This window comes from Loa loa, assembly GCF_000183805.2.
Source record: "Loa loa unplaced genomic scaffold supercont3.185, whole genome shotgun sequence".
Classification (NCBI taxonomy): domain Eukaryota; kingdom Metazoa; phylum Nematoda; class Chromadorea; order Rhabditida; family Onchocercidae; genus Loa; species Loa loa.
The window spans coordinates 107671-123692 of NW_018108365.1; the positions used below are offsets into that span (position 1 = coordinate 107671).

At 35.3% G+C, this 16022-nt stretch overlaps 2 protein-coding genes across 2 annotated transcripts; one reads left to right on the forward strand and one right to left on the reverse strand.

Annotated features, from left to right (window-relative positions):
• Positions 1–350: 350 nt before the first annotated feature.
• Positions 351–5787, reverse strand: LOAG_07006 (hypothetical protein; the record flags this gene model as incomplete). The annotated part of the gene is made up of 15 exons (XM_003142540.1): positions 351–405; positions 843–1196; positions 1427–1500; positions 2012–2107; positions 2363–2521; positions 2819–3001; positions 3094–3196; positions 3357–3435; positions 3714–3902; positions 4023–4129; positions 4223–4378; positions 4597–4759; positions 4974–5144; positions 5277–5336; positions 5703–5787. 15 exons carry the CDS (start codon positions 5785–5787, stop codon positions 351–353), a joined length of 2034 nt encoding a protein of 677 aa, XP_003142588.1.
• Positions 5788–6645: 858 nt separating this feature from the next.
• Positions 6646–14272, forward strand: LOAG_07007 (hypothetical protein). Its single transcript, XM_020447314.1, has 20 exons — positions 6646–6865; positions 7160–7385; positions 7551–7667; positions 7898–8093; positions 8240–8392; positions 8583–8664; positions 8752–8864; positions 9040–9142; positions 9227–9274; positions 9781–9932; positions 10283–10455; positions 10928–11049; positions 11368–11456; positions 11712–11875; positions 12168–12333; positions 12523–12643; positions 12898–12986; positions 13412–13563; positions 13642–13692; positions 13889–14272. Exons 1-20 carry the CDS (start codon positions 6655–6657, stop codon positions 13989–13991), a joined length of 2631 nt encoding a protein of 876 aa, XP_020302442.1. The 5' UTR covers positions 6646–6654; the 3' UTR covers positions 13992–14272.
• The last annotated feature ends 1750 nt before the right edge of the window (positions 14273–16022 follow it).

The window sequence follows — 16022 nt, forward strand, 5'->3', positions numbered from 1 at the left end:
TATATATATATATATATATATATATATATATATATATATATATATATATACATTTATATATATATTAGATGTGAAATCGGCAAACTCAGTAACCAATTTATCAAAACTATGTTCCAAGGAATTTTCGAAAAGATATTTTGGCACCGTAAATCAGACCTCAGTCATAAAATCATGTAGGTACAATTTATTATTGATTGAAAAGAGAGATATAAGTGAAAAAGACGCAGGATAAAAATAGCTTCAGAGAGTGAAGCAAAAAACAAATAAACAGGTTCTATCCGAGTTAGCTTGAACAAGTAACAGACACTAATCTCAGAACTGAATATCAAATGAAGATAAGCACTGCTTGTTTACTGTGAAATATAGTAATGAGTTACTCCATTTGCTCCTTCTATGGATGCAACTCTGAAAATTAGCAAATAAATATTCAAAGAAATAACGAAAAATGAGCAAAGCATGATTAATTTCGATCAAACAGTACTGATGTCCCAAAAAACTCAATCTAATCCACCGTTTTATGTGAGTGGCAACGGTAAGGCAATGTCGTATTATGAGGGAACCGATGTGTGGCATGCAGATGAACAACTTACTGGCAAACATATTTGTAAAATGGCTGTACAAAACTTATAATCTCGGTAACCGAAAGATTATTATGGTTGAAAACAAGGATATTTTACTGAATCACGTTTAATTTTCAGAGGAAAAAAACATTTCAACTGTTCACCAAAAACGTCATATAAATTTATAAGGCGGTTTAAAACGTAAAAATTGAAAACAGCTCCGCTCGGTAAGATTTCAATGAGGAAGCTGTTGTTCTAAATATGAACGGAAGAAGAACAAACTTGGTAGTAATATCTTCGGCTGGAGTATGTGTGTAATGAACAGCTACCGTATGAACAATTCCTTCACAACCAGCAGCTGTATGTTCAGAGCGAGGAGAATGAGATTGCAATGCTTGCATACCGCCACCAGCTCTAACTGGAATAGATACAGGATCTGAAGTATGACCCGATGTATCTCCAGCATTCCTCAATTCTTTACTGTCTGTATAAGAAGCAGTTTTTGATGATATCATAATGGACGGCATTGTACTGGATTTAATGGAACCACCTGTTCGGGATGATAAATCTGATGGGTTTTGCAAGGTGGTTCGAAGGCACGAGCGAAGAGAGCGCAAATGTCCCGGTTGTGAACATCTGAAATTAGAAAGGTACTGCAAAAGGTTTCAGGTGGAAGCTTCTTTTATCGGCAACGCATAATCTAGACTAAACTGAGTTCTCAAATAAAAAAAGCTGGGAACCCAGCTATAAGAACACTACATCAAAAATATCAAAAACTTTAAAAGGGACAAAGATCCTTCAAAAACACTCGTTAAATGCCCTTTAAGAAATATCTAAAAACTGAAAAATAAAGGCAAAATACAGACCCGAACGAGGCCATCAATTGCTTTTGGTATTCAAAGCAATCATTGCATAAAAAGTTCGTTGACTGCGAAGCGTTCTGCAATTCTGATATTATGTGATTGATAGAATTTCACGCTCATCCCAACTCCTAATAAACCAAAGTTGATTTTCTGGTTTTACACTCGTGCTACAGTCTTAATGCTACAAATCTTCTGCTTTTCGCTTTCTGTAAATATTGTTCCACCAGATTCAATGTATAAAAAACAGTTCCTTCCATAAACTTTCGTTTTGAATTTAGTCTGAATACCAAAAGCTTTGAACAACGTGAAGCAGAGATATACTTCGCAAGCTTCATGTAATAAAACACGGTGTATAGGCTGATTAACATTAAACGTGCAAACGACTGATAACGCCATTGGGGAGTAATAAACGCAATGGTTCAATTGAACTATGAGTTTATTCAGATGCTAATGCACATCCTAATCTTAATATTAACATGTTACACAATGGTAAACTGAATTACACGATTTTCAGCTGCTCTTAGTGACCCAGAAATATTCGAAAAGTTAAAATCTGTTTAGAGTAGGGAATATAAAATACAGGTATACCTTCTGGCATTGTTTATTGATACAAGTTACCAGTAATGATGAAGTACTGAAAGAATGCGATAATCCGGCACGCTGGCGCGAGATCGTTTCAGGAGCCTGTAAAAATTCGAAACGTACCAGTTATGTTCACTTTATACCCATTCATGATAGCTCAGCAAATTGTTAAAAACTCGAAGCAAGAAAATATTGTCAGGGGAGCGATTCTTTCTGATGCAAATAAAAAAGATTCATATGGGGAAAAAAGAAATTATCTCATTTGCTCACTAATAAAAAGAAAAAAGAAAAGCAGAAGTTAGATTTGGAATTTTTCTGCACCTACGTATAAAAAGCAATAGTACGAAAATAACTAACATTTTTCAATTGTTCAAAACGTTCCTTCGCTAAACATAAATAATTATCCACCATATGTTTCATGTATTGATGAGCATGAGAATGTAACCGCGCAGCTACAACAAGATTTACACATCGCAAATCTGATATTGTAACCGGTTCTGCATCAACCAGCTGATTCTGAAGACGCTTTCAATATTCACATATGTTCCATGCAATGATGCGTGTGAGGAAATCTCCTTATGTTTCGCATTACATCAAAAATGTATGTACAATTGAAAAGAAATATGGATTTTAAATTCAAAAATGAACAGAAAGTGGGTCATTGCTAATGAAGAAGATTGAGATTCAAAGGATTTACAAAGTCAGACTTTATAGGTTTGTTCTGTAGATTTATAAACTCTTAAGGCTCATGCAGATATAAACGAACAAAAAGTGGATTTTTTGAGTACATTCCAGTATGAAACACTTTGAAACCTTTTTTTTGCGTCCTATTTTCAGCCGTTTTTTGATTTGTTGAGCTATTTCACTTAATAACCTCGCGGAGTGATCTTTAGTAACGAAGGCATCACCACACGATAATGTCATTGACTTTCTCCCTTCCTCACCGCTTACCAATCCGGTCCCAGTCAAGTTATGACGAAATGAGTATCGGCGAACCTAAATCGAATTTGTAAGGCAATTAAAAAGGAACTAAAAACTTTATAAGTTTTAAAAGTGACATCCAACAATTCAGCCATTTCAGCTCTTACTGGAATCTTGACAATATCCATATATTCACAGATAAGTGAAAGTTTATCAGCTTCATTTAGTTCGATCCTTTCCGCTATTTCGGCATCTTCCGAATCTTTCCACCTGAAATCCATAAATTTCGTCGCAAAAAATAGTCGCAGAATAACACATAATTAAAAGGACGGTAGCGTCAAAGTTAAAACCAAATCTACATCAATGCCACAAAAAACGCAATAAAGTACAATTTTGTCTAATAAATTAGGGAGTTAAAGCAAAAACAAACCAAGTGAAGTCTGGTCCTGGGTCAACGGAAAAATGCAAAGGAAGCAGAATATGGTTCCTATCGGTGACTGGAATGATGGCTGAAAACGCGAAAACTTGTGCTTTACAAATACAACCAATTTCTCTACTTGAAGCAAAAGTAAAATCATCCACATTTTTATTGTACCAGCCATGATGCTGATGCAGGATTAACAATCATTTCGTTTGATGTGATAAATCTCAATTTGAAGTTCGTGACATTGTAACAGTTCTTTTTTTGATATTTACGGTGATGATAAAGATTTCTATTTGCTAAGGATGTAACTGAATCTTTTCGTTTCTCATTTTTTAATCCATAACAGGGATCGAAGAAAATTACACTGCAGAGAATTTGATGTTGTGTGACGCATTGTAACTAGAGCTGAAAAATGAGCCGAATCATAACAAAGAACAAGTGGTGAACGATGGCACTGATTTGAAGGACATTCCAGAGGTAAATAAATTCCACCAAATGGAATGGGAGAAAGTTCTTCACCGACAGCATTCCGAAGTACAGTATCCGACACAACTGGAAACACATTCATACATAAAATTTTAAGAAACCGAAAAGTCTAAAATTCAGAAAAATCGAAAGTTTGAGAAAGTTAAGGAAATAAAGATATTCAATGGAAAATTCTTATAACTATACCAATAATTGGACGCTTGAGAATATGAGCAAGTGCAAAGACATGAATGGACTCCAGACTTTCATAAACTTGTTCAGCACCTTCACTCTTGTCAGGTTCATTATTTTCCCTGAAAGCTCACTTCCATGTTTAAAAGATGAAAACACCATGAAACTTAAAAAAACAATTTCCTAACTTTTTAAAAATATGGTCTAAACAATACGAAGTAGTAAAAGTTCTCGGAACTGCTGCAGCCATGTGCAGAACATTGTCCCATTCACGCTGCCATTCTTCATCCGTTAAAACAAGGCCTGACTGCAAATTTGATTGACTTTCCGCCCAACGCCAACGCCGCCAAAGTATATGGCGTCTACTTCCTCTGGAAAGAAAATATCTTTATTCGTTTGAATGGGGATTTTTAAATTCGAAATAAAAATCAATATCTTTTGAGTTCGACATAAGAAGATTGTAATCAACGAAGAAAAGCCGAACTACTTAGTAATTTATAAGAAGGCTCACAAATGCATCCAATGTGCAATCTAGTCAAAGAAGAAGCGTTGCATCGCAGATAAACTAAACAAACACTTTAAAATGAACCTTGTCAGCATCTCATATAAAATCTTCCGCAACATCAGCTGTCTATCGTGGATACCCCACATACCAAGTGATGCTGCGTGCAGAAGACAATTACCATCACCGGTGGTACTCAAAGGCCACATGCGCTGTCCGCTACCATTCCAACACCACCAATTCAAATGGCCTTAAGGTTTTTCTTTTCTTGAAAAACAGATATCTCAAGAAAAGTAATTTCAACATATTTCTTGAAAAATGATGTTGGAAAATTCAATAAAATTTAGAGGATTTACAAATGTTACAACGATTTACAACAAGAACAAATGGGTATCTTCCATCTATATTCATTGAAAGGAAATCCGGAAGCGGAACTTCTACCAGTACTATTTTGCAAAGCTAACCAGAATTTTCAAGCCGTTTAAGAGTCGCTGTTTCAATCAGATCTTTTTCTAAATAATTTCTAAAATCAGCTGGCTGTTCAAACAAATCTGGTAGCACAAAGGCGTAAAATGGCCAACACAGGGTCTCCTCATACTCTCTGCTCTCCTCCACATCCGAGTCATCTACTTTATCTGCAAATACTTCGGAGTAATCTTCACTGAAAATTTTAATTCCGTTTTTTAAGACTAGACTAAAAACAAAGTCCTAGTTCGAGTATCATTACATGTCAGAAGAATTAGAAGTATAAATTTGCGACATTGTACCTTCATTCTTTCCCCAGTCGTAGTAATACTGCAGTGATTTGTCATAATCCCAGTGCTGTCCTAAAACAATCTACTGAGAAAACGTGAACAAGAGTACAAGGCGTAGTGAGGAATTGTATAAAACAAAAAATGCCAACAAAACCATCAGTATTTGAGACAGCAACGAACAAGATTTTATTAACATTTACATATCGTACCAGGAAGAATATTCTATCCCAAGCATATCTCTACGCTTAAAACTGAGCAACCATATCAAAACCGTTAGTTAGCACTGCTTAGCTACGGGCATAGAGAAAAAGTAACGAGTTGGGGTAAGGAGGAAAGAAAGGTCTGCTTCACTTACTAGGTAGAGAGGTATGGAAAATGGAAAGAAAAATGACAATTATATGAGCGAAATTTCCTCCAAACAATAAAATGTAACGATACCTTCACAAAAAGCAACTGTTGTAGTGTTATGCGTGGTGCGTGTTTCGTTCATGAATGCCTCAATCAGATCATCACGATTGTTCATCGCTTTTTCTCTCTATCTTATTCTGTGTTACTCAGCTTCCCAAAGTCCCTTGCATCCTGAAAAGCTTACCTTAGCCACTATAATTTCTAGAAATCTAAAAGAGGCGGAAATGACTGTGCAGCACTGTAATAATCAACAAATCCCACAAAAAAGAAAAAAAACCATGTAAGTGTTTGAAAGATCAGACTAGCAAAGCATTTATTATTGTGTAACTATCTAAACTCGCCATAGCGATGAACTCAGGTTCACATATGAGTAAGACAAAACCTACACCCCCACCCATGTACACCCATCCAACCTTCCTCCCCAACTCGAAGCTCGCCGCACCCCAACCTTGCACTCTGGTTATGACACCGGTGCCAATTTTATGAAACTATTAAATCCTGCGACTCGTTTCCGTAGTGACGTGTACGGAGAGTTTGGTGAGAGTTGTTGTTGTAAGTTATGCAGATTTTGGAATGGTTTCAGTTGCAAATGTCGGATACCATTTAGTAAATTAAATTCTTTTTTCCAATTCTCCTGGAGTAGTTTCTGAGTAGATTTTGGAATTTTAAAAATAAAAGCGTTAGCAAATACGGTAAGTTTTGCGACGAACTAAACAAGAGCAAAATATATACGTAGATTCATTCATTTTGGTTAGACAGGGAAGTAAAAAGTAATGCCTTTATGAATGAAGTAATGGTTTAAATTACGAACTGGTTTTAATTAACTTCGTAACATAGTGTTGAAAGGTTTTGAATTTCTATAAAAAAAGAAAAGGAAAAAAGTAGATCAGCGAGATATTTATTATCAAAGCTGATTTTGTATGCTACGAGATATTTGGGTAATAAGTAGGAACTGATGGATTGAAAGTGACTGAGTTTCAGGATGGCTGAAAATGCCGGTCATCCCGTCACTGATGTTTCTCTTCGGCCACTAATTACTGGTTTGTCACCTAAAGAAGGAGTTCCAGGGACACAAATTAAAATTCGTGGCGAGAATCTTGGGAGGAGTCAGTCGGATATGATTGCTTTATCCATCTGTGGAACTGACTGCTTAATGTCGGCGAAGTGGAAATCGTCCTCTCTGATTATAGCACGTAACTATAATTTACGAATATCAGCGAAAATCATGAAAATTTCAATCTTTTTGATTATTTAGAGTAAAAATTTGCTGATCATAACCATAAGTGATAATCTGGCTCCAAGCTTCTAGTTGCAAAATATCTGATATTGATTCCTGGGCTCAAATTTCCAGTAATCTTATTCTTAGCTTGATTAGCTTAAAACAGTTAATGATTCCATAGCGGGAACCTTTTGTAGTGTTAGTGGTTATCAATCATAAACTCTGATTTTTATAACTCAGTAAATAATATGAATGGTATACTTTTCAGGTATTGGGCAAGCAAAACGTGGTGTCGGAGAGGTAGTCCTTCTAACAAAATCAATGGGAAAAAGTACCTCAAATGTCACATTTCGTGTTTTTATCGTGCAGGTTGGTCCGTTAGAGGAAAGTGCTGTTTGGGTGGATGAAACAAGAACGGTTCCTGGTCGTGAAGTTGTCCGTAATGTTCCCGAAACAACAGTTGCACTGGATGCATTAGGATTGACGGTCGAACCGTGAGTTCTCCGATTCTGCCTGCTGATAAGCAGTGGTTTCTATGTTTTTTTTTCGACGAAATTATTGTAGTGTTTTGGGGGTTTTCAAGCGTTCTGTATTTATATTACTTGGAGAGTTTCATAAGTCAATATATTTATTTTGGATAAATGTTACTTTTTTTCCAGGTATAAAAAAATGGACCAGATATCTCTAATGCAAATGTTTCCGGAAGGCTCAGGCAACCTTCGAATGGAAAATTTCAACGCAGCTTGGTACTTGCTCGAAAATCATCGTGGAACTAAGTAGGTTTTGAAAATTATCTGAACTTCAAAAATTGTTAAAACTTCAAAAAGAAAAAATCGGGAACTCAGTCAATATTTGAACTACATGATTTGTTAGAACCCATGTTAAGGAGTGCTATATACGGATATTTTCCAAATATTTGGGAAAAAATAGATCAGACATTTCTCTTCAAATGTTTCCGGAGGGTCAAGTGCATCACCACTTACGCAAGGCGTTTATTGTTTTACAGACTTTCCGACCTCAGAGAAGGATTAATGTATTTAACACAAAGCACTAAAGAGGGTGAAAAAAGCAGTTCTGATTTGCATCGTGCTAATCTGTACTCACTGATTAACTGCGTTGATACACTGGCAACACTTCATGATAACATGCAGCTGGAGAAACATGCTCGTGGTTGGCCGCTCACAAAAAATATTTCTGAGAAGGTTCACAATATGTTGTTTTCGACCTTGTTTTGAAATACAAAGTTTTGATGGTTTATAGATAATATTAAGCATCGAACTGTAACTCAGGTAATCCTTTTTTTATGACTTTTCATTACTAGTATGAATTTTTGTGGAACAAATTTCAGCTGGCTAAATCATACACAGCAGCAAATGCAGTATTCCATGAGGTTTTAACAAGGAAAGATCGAGCGGATGCTACACGAAATGCCTTATCAGTGCTTACTCGTTTCCGATTCATTTTTTTCCTCTCCAGTGCTATCGATCAAAATTTATCAAAAGTGATCAGTGCTTTTCTCAAAATCTCTCATACTGCTTCAATTTCGGGTCAAATTCCAAAATTCTAAAATTTACAGCCTGCTTATATCTCTTCCAGCAAGGCATAAAATTGAATCATGTTGTGCAGACGCCATGCTAAACTGTGCTTATTCAAGTAAAAACACCTCATGATTTTTAGTGCATTAATTCCAGGGTGAATATTCAACCATTCTGAATGATTATACTCGTGCGAAGTCACTCTTCAAGGATACTGAAGTGTCACTGTTTAAGGAGGGTAAGCTCTTTCGCGTTTAATTAATTTGTCACTTCTGAAAGTAGAGTTTTTGTTGAGTAATACAACTAGTTCAAGAATAATTTCCAGTGATGGCTAACTTGGATCAGAAAATGGAAATATTTAAGAGAAATATGAAGCAGCGTTTGATCGATATGCCTACTTCATTTGAAGATCAAAGTAAACTAATCAAATATCTGAAAGTAATGACATTATTTCTCTTTTCTCTTCTGCATGATTGTTAATACATGACTTGGCTTTGTTAAGTGACCATAACATTTTACGAAAAAGGGAGATTTACTAAACCCAAAATAGTGCAGGTGAAATGTTTATAGTTGGTTGCCTATTTCGATACTCTGATCGGAATTGCATTTGTAGGTTCTTGAACCGAATTCAGATCCAGCATGGGACTGCATTACAGCGTATCATTGTTGGTTAGAAGATCTTTTGTGGCAAACGCAAAGAAAGCATCTGAATTTAGGTATTGAAAACCGAATTTTTTGAAATATTAAAAACCGAATTTTTCAAGATTTACTATTTCTTTTGATAATATTTGATTTTACAGCACTTGGCCAGGTCAACAGTAAGAAAGATTCGTCGGGTATATTCTTATGTAAGCAGCTTTACAGTATTTCTATTTGTTTGATTTTATATTCTCGAAGATATATGCTTTATTCATTCCTATATACTTTTTATCACGAGGCAAAAAACTGCGCAAAACCGTAGGATTTGTAGTCTGTTTAATATCATTGTTGATAGATGTGCTTTACCTAGCGTTTATTATATTGTCTAGTCCTGCATTTTCAAGATTTGATTTAATTCGTCCGAGAAAATTTAAGGGCCGTTTCGAGAAAATTGGGATATTCTTGAAACTGCAAATGCTAGGGGGTGGTGTTATCGGATTATATCTTTTTTCTTTATACTCTCTTGTCTTGACGAAGATCTCATTCAATATGACAGGATCTCGGAAGTGGAAATTTTTTAGATTAATGGCTTTAATTTTCTCTGGTTATTACTATCCACATTTGTACTGCATTAATTATACCAGCAAATATTAAAAAATTCTGGCGGATTTCCTCCTGATACTTTTTTATTTCTTACACATTATTGCTTTTACAGTAGTTGAAGAAAACTCGCATAACCTTCACGATTTTGTTCAAGAAATGGTTGATCTTATTACCGACAAATTACAAACATTCTGGAAGCTTTCGCAAATATACTCTTCATCAGTTACAAATCTAACATCGGTGGATCGTTTATGCGATATTAATGTTAGTTTAAATTCTTTGAAAACGAGAGAAAAATGGCTGTTTTTATTTCGTTGGTTTTTGAAAACCTCGTAAATTTCAAAGTCTGCTTCGATTTCCTTAATTTAATTTTCGTTTGGAAGAAACATACCTCTAATCATTCATATATTTCCTCAGGATTCCTTGCAGCTGAATACTTCAAACGACTTATCCACATCAAACATCAAGTAGCTTGTTGTTATTCCAGGCCTCATCACGTTCTCTCTTTTGTCAATGAACACCCGAAAATTTCCATAAGCATTAACATTGATCGTTTAATAAAATGTTATCAGTTCGCAAGTAGCTGTTTCATTAATTCATCCGGATATTTTCAGCAAATGCTCATAAATACAATCAATGTTTCGTCTTGGCTGATACTGAATGCATTAGTACCTGATGCCTTACCTGAATCAGTTTTACAAAAATACAGCGAACAGTTCGCGAAATGGCCACTTATCACTTCATCGCCTCTCACGCATCAGTTATTTTCATCATTAAAAGTTTTGAGGTAAGTGGATACTTTTTTAGTTGTAATAAGCTGAATAAACTTCAGAGTTCAACACACTAAACATTCGTCTCCAGTTTTTCCACTTGTGGTGACAAATTAATAAATATTTCAGCAAGCTTCCACAAATTTTAACTTGAACTTTTTCTTGTGGGTGCTAACGATGAAAGCAATGTGCGTAATGAACTGCAGACTGGTCGGGAATTCTTAATATTGTGTTTGTTCATGTTCGGAAGGAAAAAAATGTAGTCAAACGATAATATTTTAAGTATAAGTGTTTTTTAGTAGTAGTAAGCTGAATAAACTTTAGAGTTTAACAGACTAAACATACTCGATGGAATAATTCAAAATATATCAAGAACATCTGTTTGAAATTCAAAATTAGGTACAACAGCTTATACTGCTGATTCCAGCAATTCTAATAGGTCATTTATGTATAGGATCATCCAGCTATGCTTACAGTTGTCCTTTTTAGGTCATGTGTAAGTTTCATGCTAGATTGTAATTTTACCTCGGAGCAGCTGCAGCCACTGTTGGAGCTTTGTGTTACCATTCGATTAAAATGTTTATCAAAAGTAATTGAAAGAGTTACTCAGGGTAAGCGCTGCCAAAAATCTTTTAACTTGAGTAGTTATCATTATATTAAAATCATTATATTCGAATTCATCCCTCCTTGCTGAGGGATAGCCAATAATCTGAAATAGATCAGTTTTTTCCTTAGCTTTGTATCGTTTACTGAGATTACCCTTCTTGCAGGTGTCAAAACCGTCTTTTATGTTCCCATACTCTCATTTCAACAACCTTAAAGCAAATAAATGCAACACTTAGAGTAATACAAGTAATAAACCCAGTTGCTCTTGTGATGCTCAGAAAAATTTTTTTAAAGCAATTCGAGTCTGTACTCTGTTATTTCAGGAGTAATTAACTCAGCAAATGGAGAAATATGGAAACTGGAATGTACGGGTTTGTCGAAAACTATTTTACCAGATCTGTATGAAACCGAGGTCATACATTAGTTTCCCTGCAGAAAACTAAGGCGCAATGATTATTTTCTATCTAGTTTCATTTCTTAATCGAGACTTGACATTTAAGTGCAGTTGATCACTGTCATCAGTTTCGAATAAATTATCAGGAATTTGGAATATTGAAAGTATTTTACTTTGAAAATGATTCTGATTAACGATGTTGCATCATAGGATTCTTTAAATTGGGTTGAAATTACTTTGTTCGAAAATAATTTTTGCAGTAACTTTTTTTAGGTGAATGATAGCATGGGACAAATACGACAAATACTTTCATCATCAAATTACCCTGGTGAACTGGATTTGTTCAGCAGGGAACGGTTTCGTTCGATGTTGGTTGATTTGTTTACGATGATTCTCACTTCAGTTCGTGATTGTATAGAGAATGTTCTACAGTTGAGGTATACTAACTTTAATGTGACAACAAAATATTACAAAATTCGATGAGTTTTAACGGCGATTTTAAAATGAGCAATTCACGTTCCACATATCTGAAAAAATAGACCATATTTTTTTCAGAAGTTTAGTTTCCGAACTATTTGGATTCAAAACTCAAAAACTAATTATTAAGTCAACAAAAAGTGTGATGCGTTGCTAACCAAGTGCTTGTGATAATGAGTTGGAGCGATTTCAATTAACGGAGAAATTCTTTCGAAAATTTCATGAAACAATAATTTTTTGCAAAATATGTAGAGGTTGTGTAAAGCGTCCATCAGCTTTATTCAATGAAGGAACTGCTAGCAGCCGAAAGCTGCTCATTGCTATATGTAACATTGAGTATATACTCGCTAATTCTTTGCCCGCATTGTGTCGTCGCTTAGCTGAGAATGGTGTCAAATATGGTGATATCATATTCGAAGTGAGTTTCTGTTGGAACTTTTCCATGCAGATCATAGGAAAGTTAAAGGATATAACTATCACTGGCCTCTTCATTTGAAAAGCTTGGACTGCTTCCCTATTTTGGGAATGTGAAAGAGTCTTGTTCAGATTTTCTTTCTCTTATTTTCTTCATAATTAGGATTTAAAGGAAAGTTTTAAAAAGTTTCAGAAAAGCAAAGGACAATTATTATTGTTTCGACAGAACTTGATGAAATATTACTTGCAAATAAAATGTGCTACGTTTAGTTCTATGTTTGGATCGGCTAATTATGATGATCTACCGAATGAAGGTGGCATTCAGTTTCATTCTGTGCATAGCTAATCAGTTCCTCAAATCCAAAAATGATAGATAAGCCCTTTCATGCGAATGGAATGAATGAAATAGCTGCGACTTTTCCTCTGGTTATGATTCCTTGCCTTATCTTATTCACCAAACTGCTGGCATTTGAATAAACTGGTTTGCTGCCAAACTACTCTCTGTTTGAAGCTGATATCTAATAAGGGATAAATTTCATAGTTTTCATCTCCATTTCAACTGTTTCAGAGGCATCAGATTACATAAAAGAGCTCGTCATGTATCTAATATTCATCCAATCAGAAATATGCTTACTCGCTCCACATCTCATGCGCGAGGTATCCTTCTAGTCCATAAATGGTGATGTGAGATGCATATGCACGGCATATCTTATTGATGATGAAATTTAAGATTTTCAAAACCGGAAGTGATTTGAAAATTTTGCTTCTATATCTAAGGACTTTTTGGTTTTTGCTAGGCTGTAATTATTTTCTAAAATCAGACAAATTGACTGATCGAGTTCTGGAATTTTTGTTCATAGCTTTCGTATTTTTTTGGATAATCATGTGTTAAAGGTATGAATCTACCAAGCTTCGTCGTCGATACTTTTTGCTCTTCTTAATCTGTGAGTGATTCTCGTGAGATGGATCTTTGGCCTAACTCTTTACTTCCTGGACGTTTTTCCCCATTGCAGCAAAAAGTTGAGGCGAATCACATTAATGTGTTCTCTGCAATTTTCTTTTTAAAAGTAGTTTAATTTTAGATCCTTAGTCCAATAGTACAAAATGCATTTGACCATCTAATTGATCGACTGGATCATTTGCAAAATATGTCGTTGAAGCAAACCACACAAGTTGCCATTGATGTTACTGCGTTAGAGGAAAGTGTACAAAATTTCTTATCGCTGGAAACAAGGTTTGGGTTCTTGGCAAATCTTTCATTTTAAATTTTATTTTGAGCTTATATAATAGCTAGTAATGTTTCTGTCTTAAGGACTGTTGTGAATTCATCCCGGGCCAAACTTGTCAACAGTTTGGATCAGTTGTAAGTTTCATTTGTTCAAAATTTGTGAATTGAATGGAATGTAGTTTTGTTTTGTAAACGTAATCAGTCACTCGTTATTACTTTTCCAATTTAGTATTCTCCCATTTGTTTGATTCTACTTGTGGCGTGAAGCTTAGTTACATTTCAAATAGTTAAAATCTTTCTTGAGAGATTTTAAGGTAATTTGCTTTTTCAGGCTTTTCCAACGAAGTCTCCGTAATTTTCGCGCTGCAATGCGAATGGCTATTGTAAGTTTGAACTGGGACCATACAGATGCAAACGATTCGTCTGATATATGAGCGTGAAAAAAACCATGGTAGTTGAAAGGGAACTGTATTATAATCACTTTCAGTTTGTTGTTTAGAACCATACGTTACATTCTCATAACATTATGATGTGGAAGATAATGCACGCAGAGAAGGATATTAGCTTGCTGTGCTAAGGGGAAAGGCAACAGCAACCAGAGTCATAAAATCCAAACTGTGCGCGTTTATCAAATGTTGTTTTGCAATCCTGTTCTCATTCGAAGTTGTATGACCATTTTCAAGTCCTAACTTGTGAAAAGTAAAGTCATGTGAAAACTTTGTAGCAAACAACTTATTCTGGACGTGACTAGTCTATTTTCAATAGTCAAGTGTGGAGATCATGTCTTACATACAGTGATTGCAATGATCATGTAAAAATTTTTGCCCCAGTGTTAGAGGGAATTGACGATGAAGTTTCCTCGTATTGCTTGATATGGGCGCAAGGAGTTTGGCGACGGTTTATTAATGACGATGATATATTTCTTATTCTTAGATTGTTAGCGAATGTAGAGAATACACTTCAGCTTGAGTTTTGTGTTGGTGTAAGGAGCAAACGTAGATGTTAAAATGAATAGTTGAACTGGAGCTGAAAATCAGTTCCGTGCAGAAATTCATGAAACGTGGTCTGAGCATTAACTTTTGAAAGCAAAGTTTCCCATATTGCATCTTTCATTCGCTACGAATTCTCAATGCCAACAGTAAATACATCGAGCTTACTAATGGAATGCTCCGCATAAAAATTTTGACTCGTTAGCTGGAATTTCCAGAACACTTGATTTTTATAAAATGAAACGGAAGAACAAAAAAAAAACATTGTCAGTGATGTTTCCCCATACATTTGGACCTTGATATGTCCCGAAGCCCTTTGTAATCAAATTTTGTATCGCAGGTAAACAATGCAAGTCATACTGACCATAATCAGAGATGACTGCAATTCAACAACAGCATCCGACCTGTGTTGTTTTTCATCAACATCAGCATCCGACTTACCGAAGTTCAATCAAATATGAAAATTATGAATGTCCGAATGATTTTGAAAAAAAATTTACTTCGCACAAAGTCGGTTTATCCTTGGAAAAACGGATGTTTTCCGTGGTTGAATGAATGAAGGACTGATAAAAACATCGCTTGCAATAATGGCTTCCAGTGGCGCAAGGCCTTCAAACGGAAATCCAAGGCTCAAGTATATCTTCGCCTTTCTCATCAAGGCTTGTATTTCGGGACCTATCAAAACTCTATGATTACAAGGTTGTCGAAATCTGGCAAATTATCGCTAATTGTTGTGTGCACTTGATAAATTTTGCACTGTTTCTATAAGTCGTTTCGCATCTTTCTGCATATAGCCTGTTTTACCATAAACCTACAAATGCCACATGCAATAATTTACAATGCATCAAATCAAGATGCACTCGGTCCAAAGAACCATAACCTAGAATATAGTCTGATCGCCTGGTGACGTCAAAAACCCTAACTGTTAGAGACAAGCCGAAGTTTTTAAATATGATTATATTTTAAATGAAGGATGCGAGCCTATTAAAGCTTATTGCAAGCCTATTAAAGTCTCCATCATATGTAGCATCCAAAATATCGTTCTGAACTGGACACTGATTGGTAAAGTAGTATCAAATGTTTACTAATGTAACAGTATCTTTCTTGATATTCTGTTTAATTGGATGCAATTTCACCGCAAATCCAAGAAATGTGTTATCATCTGTATGGAAGAACATCGTTATAAACTGCTGCAAAATCCAACTGATGATTTCACGGATCTTTTTATTTTTCCTAATCACGGATTTTTCCATGGATTTTTCCTAATCCACCCAATGGAAATAAATTTGAGAACTGAACTCCGCATGTGTGCCGAAAAATCCAGAACTCGTAATGTACATTTGAAACAAAATGAATCCTGTTTCTCTGTTATTTCTCCCCGATTTCCACAGAAAAGAATGGGTTTGAACAACACTAATAAGAACAAGAGGAAATGTACCATAAATAATCAGGTAATTCTAATCGCCAATAAGGAAA

What these genes read in the sequence shown, in the direction of transcription:
- LOAG_07007 (XM_020447314.1), top strand. Translation starts at nt 6,655, where the DNA reads ATGGCTGAAAATGCCGGTCATCCCGTCACTGATGTTTCTCTTCGGCCA. An exon ending in ATCGTTTATGCGATATTAAT is followed by an intron (nt 9,933 to 10,282) that starts GTTAGTTTAAAT and finishes GGATATTTTCAG; the next exon opens with CAAATGCTCATAAATACAAT. An exon ending in TTCTTATCGCTGGAAACAAG is followed by an intron (nt 13,564 to 13,641) that starts GTTTGGGTTCTT and finishes TTCTGTCTTAAG; the next exon opens with GACTGTTGTGAATTCATCCC.